This window comes from Talpa europaea, assembly GCF_964194135.1.
Source record: "Talpa europaea genome assembly, chromosome: X".
Taxonomy (NCBI): Eukaryota; Metazoa; Chordata; class Mammalia; order Eulipotyphla; family Talpidae; genus Talpa; species Talpa europaea.
In genome coordinates this window covers 11119949-11139611 of record NC_140081.1, presented here as the reverse complement: position 1 = coordinate 11139611, position 19663 = coordinate 11119949, and the positions used below count along the sequence as shown (strand labels likewise).

Below are 19663 nucleotides of genomic sequence, written 5' to 3'. Positions count from 1 at the left end.
AATTGAAATTGAATAAAATAGAAAATAAACGCATGGGAATGATCGATAAAAGCAGAACTTGCTTCTTTATTAAAAAAAAAGTTTTGAAATAATTTCAAACAAAGGTTTCAAGAAGACTACAAAAGAACTCCATACTCTTCAAGCAGATTCAAGAAGTAACATTTTGCCACCATTTGCTTTCCTCTCTCTCTGAACCATTTGAGAGTAATTTTACTCAATGCCCTTTTAGTCAGAGAGAACGAAACTTATCCTTTAATCTCTTAGGTTAATGATTGAGGGCCTTCCAATTAAAGTGGCAAAAGACAAATTAGCAAGAGGAAAAAACCCTTAATTATATACAGAAACACGGGAGTGCACCAAGAAATTTCATTCAAGGACGCTTCTAGAATTTGGGGACGAGACTATGTCTTAATAGGGGATAGGGATGGGCAGAAGGCACTTCTGGGAGAACAAATGACTTCCTAGGAGGGAGAACAGGCACTATGAAAAAAATAACTGACTTTTGGAGAGGCAAATAGGCCCTAAGGAGAGCAAGTGGAAGTGGCGATAGTTTCGTGACAATGTGAGATTAGAGGTACTTCTGGGGAAGGGTTTTATGCAATTGAGTTCTTTGGGGAGGCTCTGCTTTTAAGCAGAAAAGGGATTTCAGGAACACAAAATCATCTTTTATGCCACAATGTCTTATTCTGGATCACTTTGGCTTCTATACTTGAGCCTGTATATCCTGAGAGCTTAGGTGAATACACACCATTCCCAAAATCAGGAAATTCAATGTTACTATCTGGGAGCTGAGCTGTTCAAGCACCTCTGCTGGCAAGTGCTATCCGGAAGTGGGGTTGGCTGAGCTGTTTCTGATGGCTATGTGAAGACTCCGTCCTACTCAGGGAAGATTTCTAGAAAGCGTACGCAGGGCCAAGCACGTGAGGTTCTCAGACACTCAGGACTCATGCGAGGTTCTCTGTCCAACCCACAGGTAACTACATCTGCATCCACCTTTCCTCTTTTCCCCCCTTAGAAAGAGTCTCCTTCTTGCTGGGGGCTGCTGCTCTGCTCATCGTTTGGACCCAATCTTCTTTCTCTCAGGCTCTTCCCATCAGGACCAATGTCCTTCCCATTGCTAAAACAATGAAAACAACAACAAAAAAAATGTTCTTCTACACGCTTTCAGTCCCACACTCTTTCTCCCTGCTCCTCCCAAGTGGAATTTTTCAGGGCATTCTCTGCACTTGCCACCTCTCCCTGCATGCCTGCCCCACCTCCATCCACTGCCCCCAACTATCCACTGCTCCCGACAGGGCTTGTCCGCTGCCCTGGGACTGTTCTCTCCAGATGGTTAGGAACGCAAGTATTTTGTTGCCGCTCTCAGAAACATCTCTATTATTGACACTTTTTTCTTGTCACATTCTCTTCCCCTTGTTTATCCAATACTAAACTCTACTAGTGGTTTTTCTCTCTAATTTTCTGAAGTTCTGTAATAGGGTGGTCCCCAGGTGCCAGTTCCCTGCTCCACCCAAGAGAGGGTGGAACTGAGCAGGGAAGAGAAGAAGCTGGAGAGCAGACAGGAGAAGGAAGAAGGATGGAGAGCAAAAAGGAGACCTGGAGGAGGCACATGGAGCAGAGAGACGTGTGAAGAAACTGGGTTTGCTTCTTGGTCCTGGACTGGTTGAAACAGGTGTGGGTGAGAGACCCGTGGGGAGGTTTAACAATGGCAGCGTCGAGCTTGATTTTGACTTTGCTCTTTTCCTCCCAGACTTGTCTGGCTGTTTCTGACCCTTTTCTATGGGTCCCCACTGGAACATGCCTTAGACTTGGGACAGGCTTTCGGGCCTCAGAGGCCCTGCTTTGGGCCAACCCTGTTTGGGTGGACATTTACCAATGAGGGGATGGGTGGGTAACTTTGGGCGCTTGATTTGGAAACTATATTCTTTGTCTTTTCTGTATTGCACATTAATTGTATTAAAGTTCCTTTCCATTAATGATCTTGTGCAGTAGAGTATGTTTTGTCTTGATGTAGTGGATGGCAGAACCTATTTAGAGCAGGCAGGTTTGGGGGTTCTGGGGTGCCCCTCTGTCTGCCCCATAACAGTTCCTCCGTTTCCTCTTCCTGTATACTTTTTACCTAAATGCTGGTGTTCCTGAGAGCTCCCCCTAGGATACCTGCTTTACCCATTTTTACATCTTCTACATTTTCCTATTAAAAAGTGAAATTAACAATTTTGGTGAGCTATTTGGCTTTATTAAAGGGTTCATGAATAGGGCAGCATTGCGAGTAAATACTGCAAGGGCTTACACAAAACAGGACGTTTATAGGCAGGAAGAGGGTGGGTCAAAGTTACCAGAAAAGAAAACATTATTTCAGGTATAGCCACCTGCCCTAGGGGAAGGCAGGGGAGTCTTATCATAAAGATGACCTCACTGATTAGGAAACTCCAGATTGATTGGTTTAGGGTTACACTTTTGGGAGAGGTTGAAACTATAGTAATTATTAACTCTGCATGGGCACCTAGCATGTAGGACTCTACTTAGGGCCTGTTTTTTTCTATTTTTAACACTCTCCATACTATCTGCTGTTAAAAAAAGACATAATAGGCCCAAAATGGAGTCATGCCAGGTCCCACCAATGCTTAATACCTAATCTAATTACTGTTTCAGCTTCTCCCAAAAGTGGAATTTTAAACCAATCAATCTGGACTTTCCCGGTGACCACTAGTAAGGTATTGTGCATAACACCCTTCCCTGCTCTCCCCTAAGGGAAAGTGGTTTTGCCTGAAATAATCATCTTTTCCTTTGCTAATAACCCATCCCGCCCTCCTTCTGACCACAAAAAACGCCCATTTGGAGCCAGTCCCTACTACTTGCTAGGTGGGATGTTGCTTAATTTATGAATCATTTGATAAAGCCAATTAGATATTTCAATTTATGAATTTTGTTTTTTAACACCACTTCTGTGAATTCAGTGGCGTACTGGGGGTGTACCAGCTCATACATGGTATCTCCAACTAACTTCTCCCGAGTTCCTGGTCTGCACATTCAATGACCCACTTGCCATCTCCACTTGAAGCCCTCCCAGGCATCCAAACTCAAGAGTCCCAGATCAAGCTACTCTTTTTCTGCTGTCCAGCACTCTCTTGAGTGGCACTGCCACCTTTCAATTGTCCAAAGCAGAAAGCTGAAGTCGTCCTGACTCCTTCCTGAGCCTAAACTATATCTAACTATCAAATACGGTTGAGTCTACTTTCTAGCTTGTTCTCTTCTCTCTTTCCGTGTCCACTGCTGATGTCGGTTTGGAGCGGTGTTGGGTTCAGAGAGCAGGCTCCTGGGGTTATCTCTGAGAAAAGTTTAATCAGAGCTCCCCTTTCAGTGGCACGTGGAGAGTTTCCCCACGAGGCAGGGATGTTTTGTTAAATCCAAAAGGGCAGGTTTATAATATACAAAAAGAAAAGGAAACAAAAGGACGCTTGCATAGACACAAGAGGACAGAAAGAGATGTCCCTGAAAGGGATGGGCTTGCTAAGAGAGACACCTGCACAGACACAGGTGGGCAGGAGAGCTGTATCTTGCCTGTGCAGTTCTTTTCTTTGGGAGAGGTTCATTCCTTTATGGAAGTGTTATCTATTGCTAACTTCATTACTTCTAGGGTGTGACTAGGTTGATTTGTAAGGTCGGTGATTCTCTGTAGTGGCCCACCATCTCCACATCCCGCCTCTGGTCAGCGCCGCTGGTGCTTTCTATCACAGTCTGATACTTGCTATAGCAGTTGGGGTCTAAAATTTTTTCATTTCTACAGCTCGTCTAACGACTATGTTAATCATTTCTACCCCCACCTCCAGTTTTGGGTCTTGTGACACCTTCGTCCTAAAATTTTTTTTAAAAGATTTATTTATTTATGTACACAAGGACTGGGGTACAGGCCAGAGGTATGGGGGGGGTGAGAGGATTCACCCAAGACAGAGTGGGGAACAGAACAGGCAGATTGACTGAAATACACTGCTGAGGGGAGCAGCAGGCTAAACAGGAGAAGTCTACTGCACCATGTGGGTAGTTGCCTGGCTGGCCTGGGGATCAAGGGAGGCCGCTACGTCCTAAATTTTCTACTCTTAGCCTCTGTCACTGCCACCATCTTATTCTACGTTACCATCATCTCTTGTTATTTCTTGCTGGAGGTTACTGAAATAGTCTACTAACCAATTTCATTGTCTTCAGATTTGCTTCTTTCCAATCCATCAGCCAGGATGATCCATTTAGAATGCAAAATCTGATCATGTCACTCTCCTTCTTGAAACTTCCAATGACTTCCCATTTGCAGTCAGGCTAAAGTTCACACTCTCCTTAACTTTGGCCTCTGTAAACATTCTTAGGTTAATCTCTTGCCACCCCTTGCCTGCAACACTTAGTGGTGCTTGGCATATATTTGTTTTAAAGATAAATGGTAGCTTTTTTAGTGAAAATCAAAATCAACAAAAAACTATGAATCAGAGACACTCTATGGGGGGTGGAGGGCGCGGAGGGGAGGGATTGGGGTCAAAATAAGGGGGTTGCAATTGTATGGGGAATATAAAAATAAAATTTATTTAAAAAAAATAAATGGTAGCTTTTTTCTTTACAAAACAAAAAAGAAAATTGGTATATTTACTACTGTACCTCCAGAGCTGGGAACAGTGTCTGGAACACAGTAGGTATATGGCATATATTTTTTAAATGAACGAAAGATTGCATGTGGCAGTTATAGAGATTGTAAAATGGGGATGAGCAAGAAAAATGGAAACTTCTTCCAATAATCATTTCTTAGAGGAGCCTATTAACAAGCGTCATACTCCAAATGATTTGGCAAGTTAAAAATGAACTACTGTAATCTCAGAAGAAAAGTATTTTATTTATTTTTTTATTATTTAAATTTTATTTTTATATTCCCCTTACAATTACAAACCCTTTATTTTGACCCCAAGCCCTCCTTTCCCCGCCTCCCACCCCCCATAGAGTGTCTCTGGTTCATAGTTGTTTGTTGATTTTGATATTTTCTTAGAAGAAAAGCATTTTAAATGAAGAAAAGTGCACACTTTACCAACTTCCTTTAAATAGATTATTATGAATACAAAAAGTTGCTAAAATTTTATAAGAAAATATAAATTCTTAATATCCCTTTACCTCTTATTTTCATAATTTAAAATTATGACATAAATTAATGCATATGTTTGAGGAGGTAATTAAGAAATCAGGAAAGTGTTCCATACTTAATCATCATATAACCTGCAAAATTCAAACCCATGTTGTTCAACAGTCATACACTTTAAAATTAGGACACTTACCCTAAAGATATACTTTTTTTTTTTATAGAGGCATGTTTTGTTTATTTATTTATTTGTTTGTTTGTTTTTGTTTATAATGCACTGGGTACAGTCAGAAGCGTGGGAGGGTGAAAGAATTCACCAGAGCCAGAGTGGGGAGCAGAGCAGGCAGAAGGACCGAAGTACACTGCTGAGGGGAGCAGCGGGCGGCAGGAGAGGTCTGCGAGCCATACGGGACCCTCCTCCGGTGGCCGGGGAGCAGCCGGGGATTGAACCGGCGCCGCAGAGGCCACACGCCGCAGAGGCCACGGGCAGCTTTGCAACCCAGCACTCAACCGCTGCGCCACCGGGGAGGCCCTAAAGATATACTTTTTAAAAGTCTTTAAAGTCTAATTTTATATAACTCACAGAGAGAATAATTAAAGCTTAAAAATCTAAGAAACAAAAAAACTTAATTAAGAAGTAGATGAAAGCAATATCTTTAGATAATATATATTAAGGATTATCCCCAGATTGTCTTATCTATATTATTTAGGAATGAGAAACATTTTTTCATTAAAAATAAAAGCACCTTAAGGAAAAGATGATTTAAATACTCTATTCAATTAAAACATATGATATACTTTCAATTCAATGTACTACTGAATTGAAAAGAAAATAATAAATAGTTGTCTCTTATATAAACAAGAATGATTTAGCAAATGGGGCACTCTTATTACAATTGACTTTTCAATAATGGGTGGGGGGAGTCAGAAACGCTGACCCCTGAACAGTTGAAAATCCAGGTGTAATTTTTGACTCCCCAAAACTTAAGTACAGCCATCCCTTTGTATCTAGGGGAGTACTGACAGCGGACGCCCCTCCCCCTCCCTCCCTCTCACTCCCCCCTCCCCTACTCCCAGGGTGTTTGAATCCATGAATAAAGAACACTCAGGGAAAAAAAAATCCATGTATAAGCAGACCTGCAAAATTCAAACCCATGTTGTTCAACAGTCAAGTGTATATTGATTCTCTCCAGAGGGTATAAATTTATGCCTCTTCCTGGCTGGTATGAAATATTTCTTAAGACTAATCATCTCCTTTGAGATGATTGGTTAATCACTTGGGGATAACAAAACATAAGGTTATATTCCTATTTTGTACCAATAGCCAAACACATTGCAGATAAAGAGTGAATGTTTAAAAAAATAAAGTCATAAAATTATCAAAAGAAAATGCTTGTGAATATTTATAAAATCAAGGGTGGAGGATGAGAGGATGGGCAGGACTTTCAAAACATCACCAACGGTGGAAAATGTAAAGCAAAGATTGATACACCATGACACATAAAAATAAGCATTATACTTACTTCCACATGTAACAAATCAATTGGTATAGCTGAGTTTATGATGAGAAGCAGTAAAGAGACAATAACGATTTCCACAAAAAATTGGCAAAGGAAGAGAATAAACAAAAAGAACACAATGGCCAACGAGTGCATTTTAAGATGTTCAAAAATTTCTCTAATCACAGAATGCAAATTAAAATGAGATGCCATTTTTTTACATACCCAATTAACAAGAAAAATTTAAATGTAGCAAGGCAATATGTATATCTAAAAGTTTGTTCACATTTCAAGATAGCAATTTTTCTTTTAGGATTACCTTCAGAGTTTCTAGAATTATCCAAAAAATTGTAAATACACAAAATGATTTAATTATAAGGATATTCCTTATGGCTTTATATATAATGCATAATTGGAAATAGTTGGAAATGCCAAAAATAAATTATGGCATTTTAAACACTGCAATATTATATGGCCATTAAAACACCATTAGCATATTAATAATACTGAAAAATGCATCACACATGGAGTTTAAAAGCAGTTTACCAGTCTATCTATAATATAATCTATTTTTTCAGTAAGTTACAATTTCATTTAGCATGCTTTCTATAATGAATGTGTATTTCTTCTCTAGTAAGAAATGATTTTTATGAAGCCCCCCCAAATTACATTATCTCCTTCTGTTCTAATTCTGTATCCCACAAGAAAATTTATGATTACCAACCTCTTTTTCCTAGGTATTTCCACAACAGAAAAGGTAGTGCCCTGCCCTGACGAAATGAACATTCTTGCAAAGCGTTACCTCCCATTGTAGATTTCTGCTGAAACATAAAGCATGGAAAGAAAATTAGAAAGCATGAGGGCCTCCCCGGTGGCGCAGCGGTTGAGCGCTGGGTTGCGAAGCTGCCCGCAGCCTCTGCGGCGCCGGTTTGCCGGTTTGATCCCCCGCTGCTCCCCGGCCACCGGAGGAGGGTCCCACATGGCGCGCAGACCTCTCCTGCCGCCCGCTGCTCCCCTCAGCAGTGTACTTCGGTCCTTCTGCCTGCTCTGCTCCCCGCTCTGGCTCTGGTGAATTCTCTCACCCTCCCGCGCTTCTGACTGTACCCAGTGCTTGTATGTATGTATGAATCAATCAATAAATCAATAAATCTTTAAAAAAAAAAAAAAAAAAAAAAAAAAAAGAAAATTAGAAAGCATGAAAGGATGGAAACAAAGTGGTTGAAAGGGAAGAAAAGAACACTAGGAGTAAAGTATGAACATCAGGGGCCTGGAAAGAAGCTAAAGTGTGGTCAAACATGTTTGCAACCCCTTCTAAAAACGTGAGTCCTAAATGATGAAAAGTAGTAAAAAGGTGACAGTCACTGTAAGGAAATATAGACAAAGGAGGTGGCTAAAAAAAATCTACAGACCACCAACCTTTAAAAATAATGGTTAGCCACTGTTCTAACTAATTACAAATTCCAATGAACGTACAATAAAAAGCTTATTTTGGAATACAACCTCCTGGGCTGTGCCCAGAATAGCTAGCTTTCTATTGTCTGATTTGTCCTCAAAATACATCCTAGCACACATTCCTATGTATTTATTACAGTGCCTCCTCCTGAGTTAAGTTACTGTTTGGTAAGACCAGATTTAAATGCCCCATTACTAGGGTCTCCCCTGGTGGCGCAGTGGTTGAGCACTGGGTTGCGAGGCTGCCCGCAGCCTCTGCAGTGCCAGTTCGATCCCCGGCCACCGGCGAGGGTTCCACCAAAAAAAAAAAAAAAAAAGCCCCATTACTATCAATGAATACACCCATGAACACAGATTATTTTCAATAGTCTCAGTAAGGGAAATCCTTAGCCAAGAGCTTAAATATTACAATTTTAGGTCCACTCTGATTTGGGGAAGAAATGCTTAAAAGGTTCAAGGCCTGGAAGATAGTCTTGAAAATGAGCTAGCCTGAAGGCACTGGCAGCCGGGAAGGCAAAAGGAGGCAAGAGCTAATACCACTGTGGACTGATACCAGGACAAGTCTGTCATAATTCTGCATTCTGAATGTAAGTAATTTAAGTAGACACTACTATCTTGAGTATGCCTGATAACATAGTAAGAATTTGGTGTAAACTGTTTAAACAATCATGTAAAGGAAAAAAAACTATCATGCCTTTTTTTTTTTTTTTTTTTTTAAAGATTTATTTTTATTTTTTATTTTATTTATACAAGCACTGGGTACAGTCAGAAGCGTGGGAGGGCGAGAGAATTCACCAGAGCCAGAGCGGGGAGCAGAGCAGGCAGAAGGACCGAAGCACACTGCTGAGGGGAGCAGCGGGCGGCAGGGAGAGGTCTGCGCGCCATGTGGGACCCTCCTTCGGTGGCCGGGGAGCAGCCGGGGATAGAACCGGCGCTGCAGAGGCTGCGGGCAGCTTCGCAACCCAGCGCTCAACCGCTGCGCCACCGGGGAGGCCCACTATCATGCCTTTTTTAAAGTTAGTTCACTTTATATAGAAAATAAACCTGAATTTCCTACCTTGTACCATATGTTCCAGAAATTAAAGTTCTCATTGTTAAAATACAACTCTAAAAGCAAACAGAAGAATATTGTGATATCGGAACAGAACAGGACTTTGTCAATAAGACTTACAATACACAAACATTAAATCAAGAAATTAATGGATTTGACTATATCAAACTAAAGATCCTTGTTCAACAAAGCACCTCATAAGTAAACTTTATAGATGGGTGACAGACTGGGAAAATTGCTTGTACCATCTAAAATAAGTAAGAGATTGATATCTAGAGCATGGGTTGTTCTGTAAACTGACAGTAAATATTTAAGGTTTGTGGGTGAAACAGTCTCCTGTAATTGCTGAACTCTGCAATGGTAGCATGAAAGCAGCCATAGACACTAACAAATGTGGCTGTTTCAGTAAAATCTTCATTACGAAAATGGAGGGTGAGTAGGATTTGGCCTGCAGGCTGTATTTTGTCAATCCCTAAAATACAAGAAATGGCAATCAGTAAGAAAAAATTAGGACACTCAATGGGAAACTGGACAAAGGATATCGATAAGCAATTAGCAGAATGAAAAACCCAAATGGCTAAACAAGTATATGGACACAGAACTTAATAATCTGAGAAATGCTAATGAAAAGGAAATGTTATTTTGTACCACAGATTTTTCAGAATGTGTAAGCCAGATAATTCAGGTGGAGGTAAAGGTGTGGGGACACATGGAATCCTCATGCCTTACCCTTGAATGTTAGTTACAGAGAGCCATTCTGGAGAGCAATCTGACAGTGCTAAGTGAAATAAAGCATATGCTTCCTTACTCCAAAGGAGAGCTCTCTGGTAAAGGGTGGTAGGCGACCTTGTAACATTCATACATTATCTTTGTAACTAGAGACAATATACAGCTCTATTTTTCTCACTTCTCTACTAAGAAAAATACCATCACAGATTGTCCCTAGTCTACAGATCAGCTGGTATAAACTACTTTCTACCAATGTATTTTAGACATGAAGAAAATCTTGATATTCTTAAACATCTAATTCTTTTACAATTTAGAGCTTCCTATCTCTAAAAGAAGTGACTTTATGATGACTGATTATTGGGCTGCAAAATGCACATGAATGTAAGATAAAGTGAGACTTCAATTTTATATAACAGAGAACCAATTACAGGGTTCTACTCTGAAATCCCTGTTTTCATTCTTCTGCCGTGCCAGCAGTACTTCAATAGAAAAGTTTGAGAAGCATTTAGCTAAAAAGAAGGGAAACTGTTGAGTATCCATCAATCTTTAGCTAAATAAAACTAAGGTTTAAAGGAAAATTTTCTTTCTTTAATGGAAAATTAAATTACATAATATAACCAGCTTGGTAAAGAACCACAACTTCTGTTAGTCATTTTTATTTCTACCCCCACCCTGAGTGTAACCTATTGTAGTTTAGATTCTGAAATAGAGGCTTTCCTTTCATTGAATTCATTTGTCAAGGTCTGATAAAATATACAATGGATTATGCAAATCAGTATAGCCTAAACAGCAAGGGAACTTGCAAATGCACTGATTAAAAAAGGTTTATTGTTTCAGAGAAAGTATATCCACAAGCTTTACCATAAAAAAAAATTGTCATTCAACTCTAATCCAGTGCTGAAAACCACTTAAGAGCCCTGAAATAACTGAAACATTCTTTTTCTTTCCAGTCTTTAATACATATTCATTTACTTAAAAGGTTAAACAAAGCACATGTGTACTATTATTTGAAGTCATTAAACGACAAATAGTTTACATGAATTACATACTTTAAATAGGTGAACTTCATGGTGTTTAATTATGTCTTGACAAAGCTGCTAAAAAACAAAGTGGTTTAGATTATCAGTCATCTTACCTTATGGCTCTAAAGTGCAGAGGTGAGGCGTGGGATGAAGCCAGCCAGCCAGCCATTTTATATGGCACTTAGTAACCTGAAACGTGTGTGTGTGTGTGTGTGTGTGTGTGTGTGTGAGAGAGAGAGAGGAGAGAGAGAGAGAGAGAGAGAGAGAGAGAGGAGAGAGAGAGAGAGAGAGGTGGGAGGGAGGATGGCTCTGTGGACAAGACAGGAAGCACTAAGGCAAAACGTGAAGAAGAACCAAATGTCATAGTCGAAACACTTTCTTTCAGAAATTTCTAGAAGCATAGACTGACATTGAGACTACTGTCAGAGACTAATGAATGGCAACAGGATGGTCCTTTTTCTTCATCCATAAACAGACTATTCCAAAAGAGTAGCAAGAGCACAGGAACCCCATTTATAAAGACTCCTTTCTGTGGCCTGCAACAACTTTCATATACAGAAGTCACTCGAGTCAAAACTAGAGGCTTTTAGAATCGAATTTAAAACAATTAAAATCATACTGTATGTAAGGGGAACAATTTTATGGAAAATAATATAAATTTTTAAACAAAGACAATACAAAGATGATAAAACATACAATGATGGTACACATTTATTCTTTTATTGCTAAACATCAAATGCCAGTTAACGCTTAAGAATGAACTACAGCACAAAAATTTCTAGAAAAAAATACCCGCACTTCATTAGCATGTGGACATCCAATAAATACCATAGGACAAAGTGATGACTGAGAGCCACATACCTGTGAATCACATGTTTACAATTTACTGTTATAACAAATAATGACCTGGATGAGTGATCATCCAAAGGCGAAATTTAATTCCATATTTTTTCAAACCGAGATGCTGAAAAGAATATATACATTCTTTACAGATTAGAGGTGATTAAAAAAAAAAACCTTCAGAAGTGTAAACAAGTCAGAGTAGGAACACTGAGAATAAAGTTTTACTGTTGAACAAAGTGGACAACACAGAAAAAACACTTTCTGCAAATCTCCAAAATAATTCATTTTTCGAATTATAAAAACCAAAACAAATGATTTTCCTAAAGATGATGATATACTGGGGATACAAAGACCTTCAAATTTATTTTTTATGTTAACATATTTACAGTAAATATTCAATAATACTTTTTACAACTTACTTAAATAAAAACATGCTTTTCTAGTCCATAAATAACACTAATTATCCATTCAACCACACTTATTAAGTATTTATGATGTCTCATGCACTGTGCTGGGGATGCAAAGATGAGTAAGACAGTCCTTGCTCTAGAAGTGCCCACAGTCAAGCTGAAAAGTCAACACATAACATTTCCTTTTTTACACAATGAGGTCATTTCTACAGGAATGGAACTGATGTGCTCAATAGCATATTAGAGTGGTCCCCAAATCCAGACCCTATGGAACAACAAACCAAGGTGTTTAACAGTTACAGGAAAATGAGGTGTTTTGTTTTTTCCCCAAGTAAAAGAAGCAAATGGGTAGGATTTCCTCTATCAACTTTTTTCTCAGTTAAAAAAAAGCTGTCCTGTACATACACAACATTTTTATTAACAAGCTGTTTAGTGTATGTAATTTAATTAATGATGTATTTCATGGCATTCCTCAAACTCTACTAGATCTGAGCATTACTATGTTAATACCCTTTGATCCTGACTGTCTAAAAAGAGAACAAATAATGTTTCCTGGGATAAATCAGTAATTTGTAATGCTTTTAGTTGTGATAATAGCTGATAACCTCAAGTCATTGATAACATGTTAAAGTTAGATTGAAGATATAATTTCTGTCTAAGAAGGTAGGTGAATTTGTAATCTAAAGAGTTCCCAAAAATCATTAAAAAGTTTGAGTGCCTAAAGAACAACTCAGTGAGCTGAGAAGGTTGAATCCCATGGACTATTTCACAGATGGAAACTGCTGGAAATTGGACATGTGGCTGTTCGCTTCATACTGGCCTGTTGACTGCTCAGGTCTCCCAGGGCTGCATCTCCAGTTCAAAAGTCCTGGAACTAGCAGGGCCCTTTCAAGCTCAAGAGTCAGTTCCCTGGTTCTGGCAAATCCACACTGGCACTCATATGTAGCCATTGTTACTATACTACCGATTCTTCTGTGGGCCCACAGAGGTAGCTTAGGGGAAAGAGGGGGAGAAACACAGAGAAACATGGGAGCCACTGGTGAGGACAGAGCCCGGCTCAAGGCTTAAAGTAGTTGCTTCTTGGAGAGAAAACCAGGAGTTGGGCCCTCCGCAGCCCCAGCTCTGTAGAGAATGGTAAATCGGACCACAGAAAGTCCTGTGATCTGTCTTGTGATCTGTTGGAAGAAATGGCTCAGTTCTGAGGTTCAACCCTAACTGCCTCTGCTCACATGCTGCACTTGGGAGACGCTTCCTGCAGCTCGACTGAAGGCGGAGGCCAGCGCTGCTTTTGTAAGGGCGCCGGGCACATTGCCCAGAGGCAACTCTTGCGGGGTAAAACATGTCTCATGATATTAAAGGCCCTACCTCCTACTTTGTTCATTTATTTGGCATCATTTGACAAAGATTTTCCCTTTCATGTCAGCAGATTCTTTTATACAATTTTATTAATTTAATTATAATCAAAACTTAGTTGTCAGAGTAAAAAATAATATACCATAGAGTTTTAAAATACTTTTCAAACAAGACAAAGGACAAGAGACAGAGGCTAAGAAAATGGTCATCCTTCCAGTTAGTCAAAGTCTGTTGTCTCCTTTAAATCTGGACTAGTGATACTTTTCTAAAGACATTTTCCCCAATTAATCACACCCAATTCTATCCTCTTTTATACTATTTCAACAGGGCGTGTAGTAACACAAAATGGTTTAACATGAATTTACACTTGGTTGGAAACTGTTCCACAAGTATCTGAGGTTTTAAGTTCAGTCTTTAAAATGAGAATGTCGTCAGGAACTAGGCCTTTCCTTTCTTGCTTCTCCCCCATCCCAGAGTTTGGATACTCTGGATATAGAAGGAACTTAAAGTTGTTGGCTAACATGTAATTTTAAGGAAACACTTGATAGTCTCATATCAAGTAAGGTTTTCAATATTGTGTCTTGTAACTCAGAGATTCTATCAGATGAGTGTGGACATTATCGTGCTGTGACCATCCAGAGTCCCAGGGTCACGTTGGCAGCCAGCAGGATGCTGCCACCAAGCAAAATGAAAAATCCTATCAGGTCTTTGACATCATTGTCTCCAATTACTGAGGTAAGAGTGGCATCCAGGAAAGAGTTTAAAATCCACTGTCCATCCAAAGCAAAGCAGGGAACTGCATTAACAATAGCCAGAGCTCCTGAGAGGGAAATCAGGTACCTGGTTAAAATCAGTTAAGGAGGCTCAAGTGACATCTGAGTGGAAATCTCATTTCTGGGAGTCAAAGGAAGATATTTTACTAGGACTGGATTTGGGATTACAGTTAATTTACTGCCTTTCTTTAAATATCTGCTTACCGGGCCTCCCTGGTGGTGCCGCAGGTTTAGAGCTGCGCTGTGAAGCTGTCTGCAGCCTCTGCAGCGTGGGTTCAATTCCCGGCCGGCCAGGGAGAAACCCACATGGCGGGGCAGACCTCTCCTGCCTCACCCCCCGCTCCCCTCAGCAGTGTCTTTGGTCCGTCTGCCTGTTCTGCTCCCCGCTTTCTCTGGTGAATTCTCTCACCCTCCCACATCTCTGACCTGTACCCCAGTTCTTGTATAAATCAATAAATCTTTAAAAAAAATATGCCTACTAGTATATCTCTACTATTTAAAACAAATGATTTGTATTACTTTTAAGTTCAATAACCTTGTCTAGAAAAATAAAGGCCAAGCACTTGTGAATAAGGTAATATAACGAAATCCTAGGAAGACTAAGTCTATCTAGTCCTTTAATGATACAGGGAAAGAAAAATGTAGAAGGAATAAGGGGAAATTACTTCTTGAGCCTTACAATGTATTATCTTATAATAGGAAGCAAAGATCTTGGCCCCTTGAACTCTATTATACTGTCATCTCTAAGGTTAGAGCATAACTATAACATAAATATAACTCTATTTTACCATTATCTCTAAGGTTATAGCATAAATCTCTCTAAAACAAAGTAGCAGTCTACAAAGTACAATCTTGACTACACATTTTTTAGTAACTTTTTCCATTTCATTTTTTTGCAAATTATTGCGAGAAAGTAAAAAGGTTTATAGTGACAAAAATAAAGAACCCCCCAAACTGCTCAGTTGATTACAATACTATATAATAATTAATTTTTTAAAAATCTCCTGCTTTATACACAAACATAATATGCTAAAGACAACATGAACTCTTGTCCCCTGACTTGCTATTTAAGTGGTAGAAACAGGCGTGATCTCTGTTATGTTTTCCCCCATTTGGTTTGAGCTACAGGCTTAGAACTGGCAGAAGTCGGGCTTCCCCTGGTGGCGCAGTGGTTGTGTGAGGGGCTGCGAAGCTGCCTGCAGGCTCTGCAGCGCCGGTTCGATCCCTAGCCACCGGCGAGGGTCCCACAGGGCACGACAGACCTCTCCTGCCGTGCCCGCTGCTCCCCTCAGCAGTGTATTTCATCACTCTGCCTGTTCTGTTCCCCACTCTGGCTCTGGTGAATTCTCTCGCCCTCCCGTGCTTCTGACTGTACTCAGTGCTTGTATAAATAAATAAATAAATAAATAAATCTTTAAAAAAAAAAAAAAAACTGGCAGAAGTCATCACCAGTATCTGACGCTTTCATCCTTTATAAACTTACTAAAAAGTTTTCAAACTGTACATTTAACTCTCAGTTTGTATCCTGGGTTCCTTCTCTTCCACTTCTTAACCTTTCTCCCTCCTTGATCAATCGCTCTCTGATAACTTCTTCCCTCCCACATCTGATCTTTTTCAATGTTAAAATCTCTATTTTAGTTGTTAGCATTAATCGATACTTGTAAGGTCTCTGCATGCTCTAATCAAGGTAAGACTACTCAAGTTCCAAGTAACACATTTTAAAAACATTTCACATTAGAAAGGATACTTGACAAATGTTTCCACAACCACAGGCAGATCTATGCTTAGAAAGTTGAAACGTGGGATAAAACTGGTGATGCTCACTAAAAAGGAAAAACAAGGAATAATGAACATAATTCATACCAGATAAGCAAGAACACTGTGAATTTTACCATATGGTCAAAAGTTGGGCTAGCTTACTAAAGTGGTTGAGAAAGCTCTCCCCAAGCATATGCAGGCAGGCTATTTAGTCCTACAGAGAAAAACAATCGGTAATTGTAAAACATCTAATAAAAATAGCAGAATGCTGAATTCATGTCCCAGCATATTTTGGGGATGAGAATGAGATCAAGTTGATTATACACCAAGTATGACTATCAAATACAGAGAATGAATTAAGAAAAACGCAGAATTTACTTCAAAATAGTCCTTAACTTTTCAGAGGTGTATCCTTAAAACCATAAGAATTCCAACTATTATAACACTTGACCTCTTTCTGGTTTTGGTTTTTTCTTCCTTGCAAAAGCGAGGATTAAGATGAGAGAATTTTGAGGTTTCTTCTACTCTGTAGATTCCACAATCCTGTTTTTATTAAAAACATTTAAAAACTCTCCTGTAATTAGGTATAATCCATAGTATACATTTCTGAATTACCCTCAATGAGGACATTTCTTCATTTGCTGAGGCTGTATTTAATATTTGCAGTCTAGAGTCATTTCATGTCAAACTAATAAACAAGAAGAGTGGCCCAGGTTGTATCTCAGGATGTGAGTTATAAAGCAAGGAGGAGGGCCTCCCTGGTGGCACAAGGGGTTAGTTAAGTCTCAGCACTATCAAGCTATTGGCAGCCACTGCAGGTCAAGTTGGATCCCCGACCAGGGAGCTGACCTACATGGCACAGCAGACTTCTCCTGGCTTGCCTGCAGCTCCCCTCAGCAGTGTATTTCAGTGGATCATCCTGCTCTGCTCCCCACTCTGTCTCTGGTGAATCCTCTCACCTCCCTGTACCTCTGGCCTACACCCCACTTCTTGTATGCATACATAAATAAAAATAAATTTAAAAAAATAAAGCAAGGAGAGGGCCTTTTAAAGAGTATTATAAAACTCACATGTCCATAAACTGATGAATAAAAAAAGATGTGGCCTATCCATACAATGGAACATTATTAGTCATAAAAAGGTGTGAAATATTGACACAAGCTATAAGAACATATCTTGAAAATATTAAGTGAAAGAAGCCAGTCATAAAATATTCCATTTATGTGGGAATGTGCAGAACAGGCAAATTTATAGAAACAGAAAGTAGATTAGTGGTTGCCAAGAGCTGGGGGCTGTTGGCGAGAAATAAGGAGTGACTGACTAATGGATCTGGAATTTCTTTTTGGAGTGATGAAAATACTCTGAATTGGACTGTAGTGATGGTTACATAACTCTGAATATATTAAAACTTATTGAATTGTACACTTTGAAAGGATGAATTATATGGCATGTGAATTGTATTTCAATAAAACTTTTATAAAAAAGGTAACACAGAAACATCTTTTGTACAATGAAATGAGTAAGACTATATGGTCTTCAGCCACAGAGAAGCTGCATATTTAGTCAAACCATGTTGCCACTGTCACTGGTTATAAAACTATATTCTTAACCTGTTATGGCCTGGTTATGAAATTATATTCATATAAAATTCATGTGTCATGCACAAATTACTTTATGGTCAAATTCCTATGATTTTTGGCATTCTCTAGGGTCTGCTGCTCTTGCCACAGCTTTGGGAGCATGGAGAAATTTCAGAGGACATCTGAGAAATCATCTGCAAGACCTGGATATAATGGTGATGTTGTCACGCTCCATAGGCAGAGATGGGAATCAGATCCATCTTGCTTATAAATTCTGATTCTTTTGCTACTTCCTAAATTTCATTTAAGGTTTAAGAACAAGTTAATAAGACTTTGAAAAGTGAACAAACGATAATAACTAAATGATCGCAAGGATTTGTACTGAGTTTCTACCACCAAGAACAATGACATCTTGGTTTTTCTGAGGGTTTTTCACAGTAATACCCACCTGTGTAGTGAAGGTGCAGTGGATGTCCCACATACAACATGTCGATTTGGGGTGGATGCTTCACTTTTATCAGGCGAGTATGAGTTTCCAAAGATGGTATTATACAGAAACTTGAACTTGAGTCTTTTTTACAATCTTTATTGGTTCTACAAACTTGGGTGGCTTCAACTGCTTTCCGGGCAGGCAGACATGTATGCTGTAAATAAAAAAAATAATTATCAATATTCAATACAATTTACTAACAAGAAAAACACCAAGTTACAATCCTTCAGTATTTTTCTTGTCACCTAGCATAAAAAGAACAAAACTCATATTAAAGAAATGTCATTTATGTGTAACTACTATAAATTAGATTTGTGTATTCCACATCAGAGAAGACACTACTGCTATAAATTTTAAGATTTTTGGATGAAATGTAACATGTGAAATGTACAGATTTTAGTAAAATGATACAAAGCAAAACGGTGTTTTCATAGATTCCACTTTAGTTCAATATGCTTATTTTAAATTTTTAAAAAGAGACAGTATAATTTTTTAAGATTTTATTTATTTTTGCATAAAAGAACTGGGGTGTAGGCCAGAGGTGTGGGGTTGAGAGGATTCACAGGGACAGAGTGGGGAGCAGAACAGGATGATCCACTGAAATACACTGCTGAGGGGAGCAGCAGGAGAGACAGGAGAGGTCTGCTGCGCTGTGTGGATTAGCTCCCTGGCCGGGGATCGAACTCAGGCTCTGGCAGTGATAGTGCTGAGACTTAACCCTTAGGTCACAAGGAGGCCTCTATATGCATATTTAATTACATTTTTAAATATTTAATTCAATTTTTTTAAATTGAAGTAAGACTGCATTATGACATTATACAGGTTTCTGATGTGTGGCACTGAAAATCATCATGTGTATATATCTGTATGATTATTTTGTAATAATTATATCAGAGAAGCAAGGCTGCTTCAGAGACAACTTACCAAACGCTTATTAAAGTTGTTCCTGTAAGAAAAGCACACGTCTGTGAGGCTGTGGTTGTTACAGCATTCGGTCGAGCCATCTAGCCGCTTGTAGGCTAAAGAGAAAAAGCTTATTAGAATCTGTTATATAGAGAAAGGAAGGAAAAAAAAGATTCCATTGTATAGATGTAATAAAATTTTTGCTTTCAAGACAAAAATAGTAAGTAAAATGGATGGATTCAGAAATGACTGTATAATTCAGAGTTCAGTTTGAAGGCTACTGGCTGCAGTTTGATTTGATGCTGCAGAAAGAGACATGCCCAATTTGAAATCAAGAAGCAGCACACATTCTTGGTTAGTTGCTGTTTCCATAAAACTTACCCACTCATCAAGCCAGAATTCCAGGGTCTCACTAGGTTTTACAGTAACAATAGTGGGTCAAGCATAAATATTCAATAAGCTAGATGCCCTAATGCCACTTGTCCATTACCATCACTGAGCTCCTGTGCCAACTCGAATACCAGTTAGGAGAGTGGGCAGAGGATGCATAAGGGACCATAATTCCTAAAGATGTCCCCATTATCAAAGATCTATCCCACCTCCAAACTTACTTTGGGGCCTTCCCTACAGAACCAGGGTAGCCCAATCTGACCCACATATGTGCACATATCTTTGCCTACATACCAGTAA

At 39.2% G+C, this 19663-nt stretch overlaps 1 protein-coding gene across 1 annotated transcript in view; it reads right to left on the bottom strand.

Moving 5' to 3' along the window:
- Positions 1-14086: 14086 nt before the first annotated feature.
- The window catches only part of MBTPS2 (membrane bound transcription factor peptidase, site 2), a gene marked incomplete at both ends in the record, with an annotated part of 41106 nt that continues 35529 nt past the window's right edge, over positions 14087-19663 (bottom strand). The window contains 4 exons of the mRNA XM_084258558.1: positions 14087-14309; positions 15990-16065; positions 18029-18224; positions 18995-19089. Coding sequence (XP_084114684.1) covers positions 14087-14309; positions 15990-16065; positions 18029-18224; positions 18995-19089 — 590 coding nt within the window. The remainder of the gene's footprint in view (positions 14310-15989; positions 16066-18028; positions 18225-18994; positions 19090-19663) is intronic.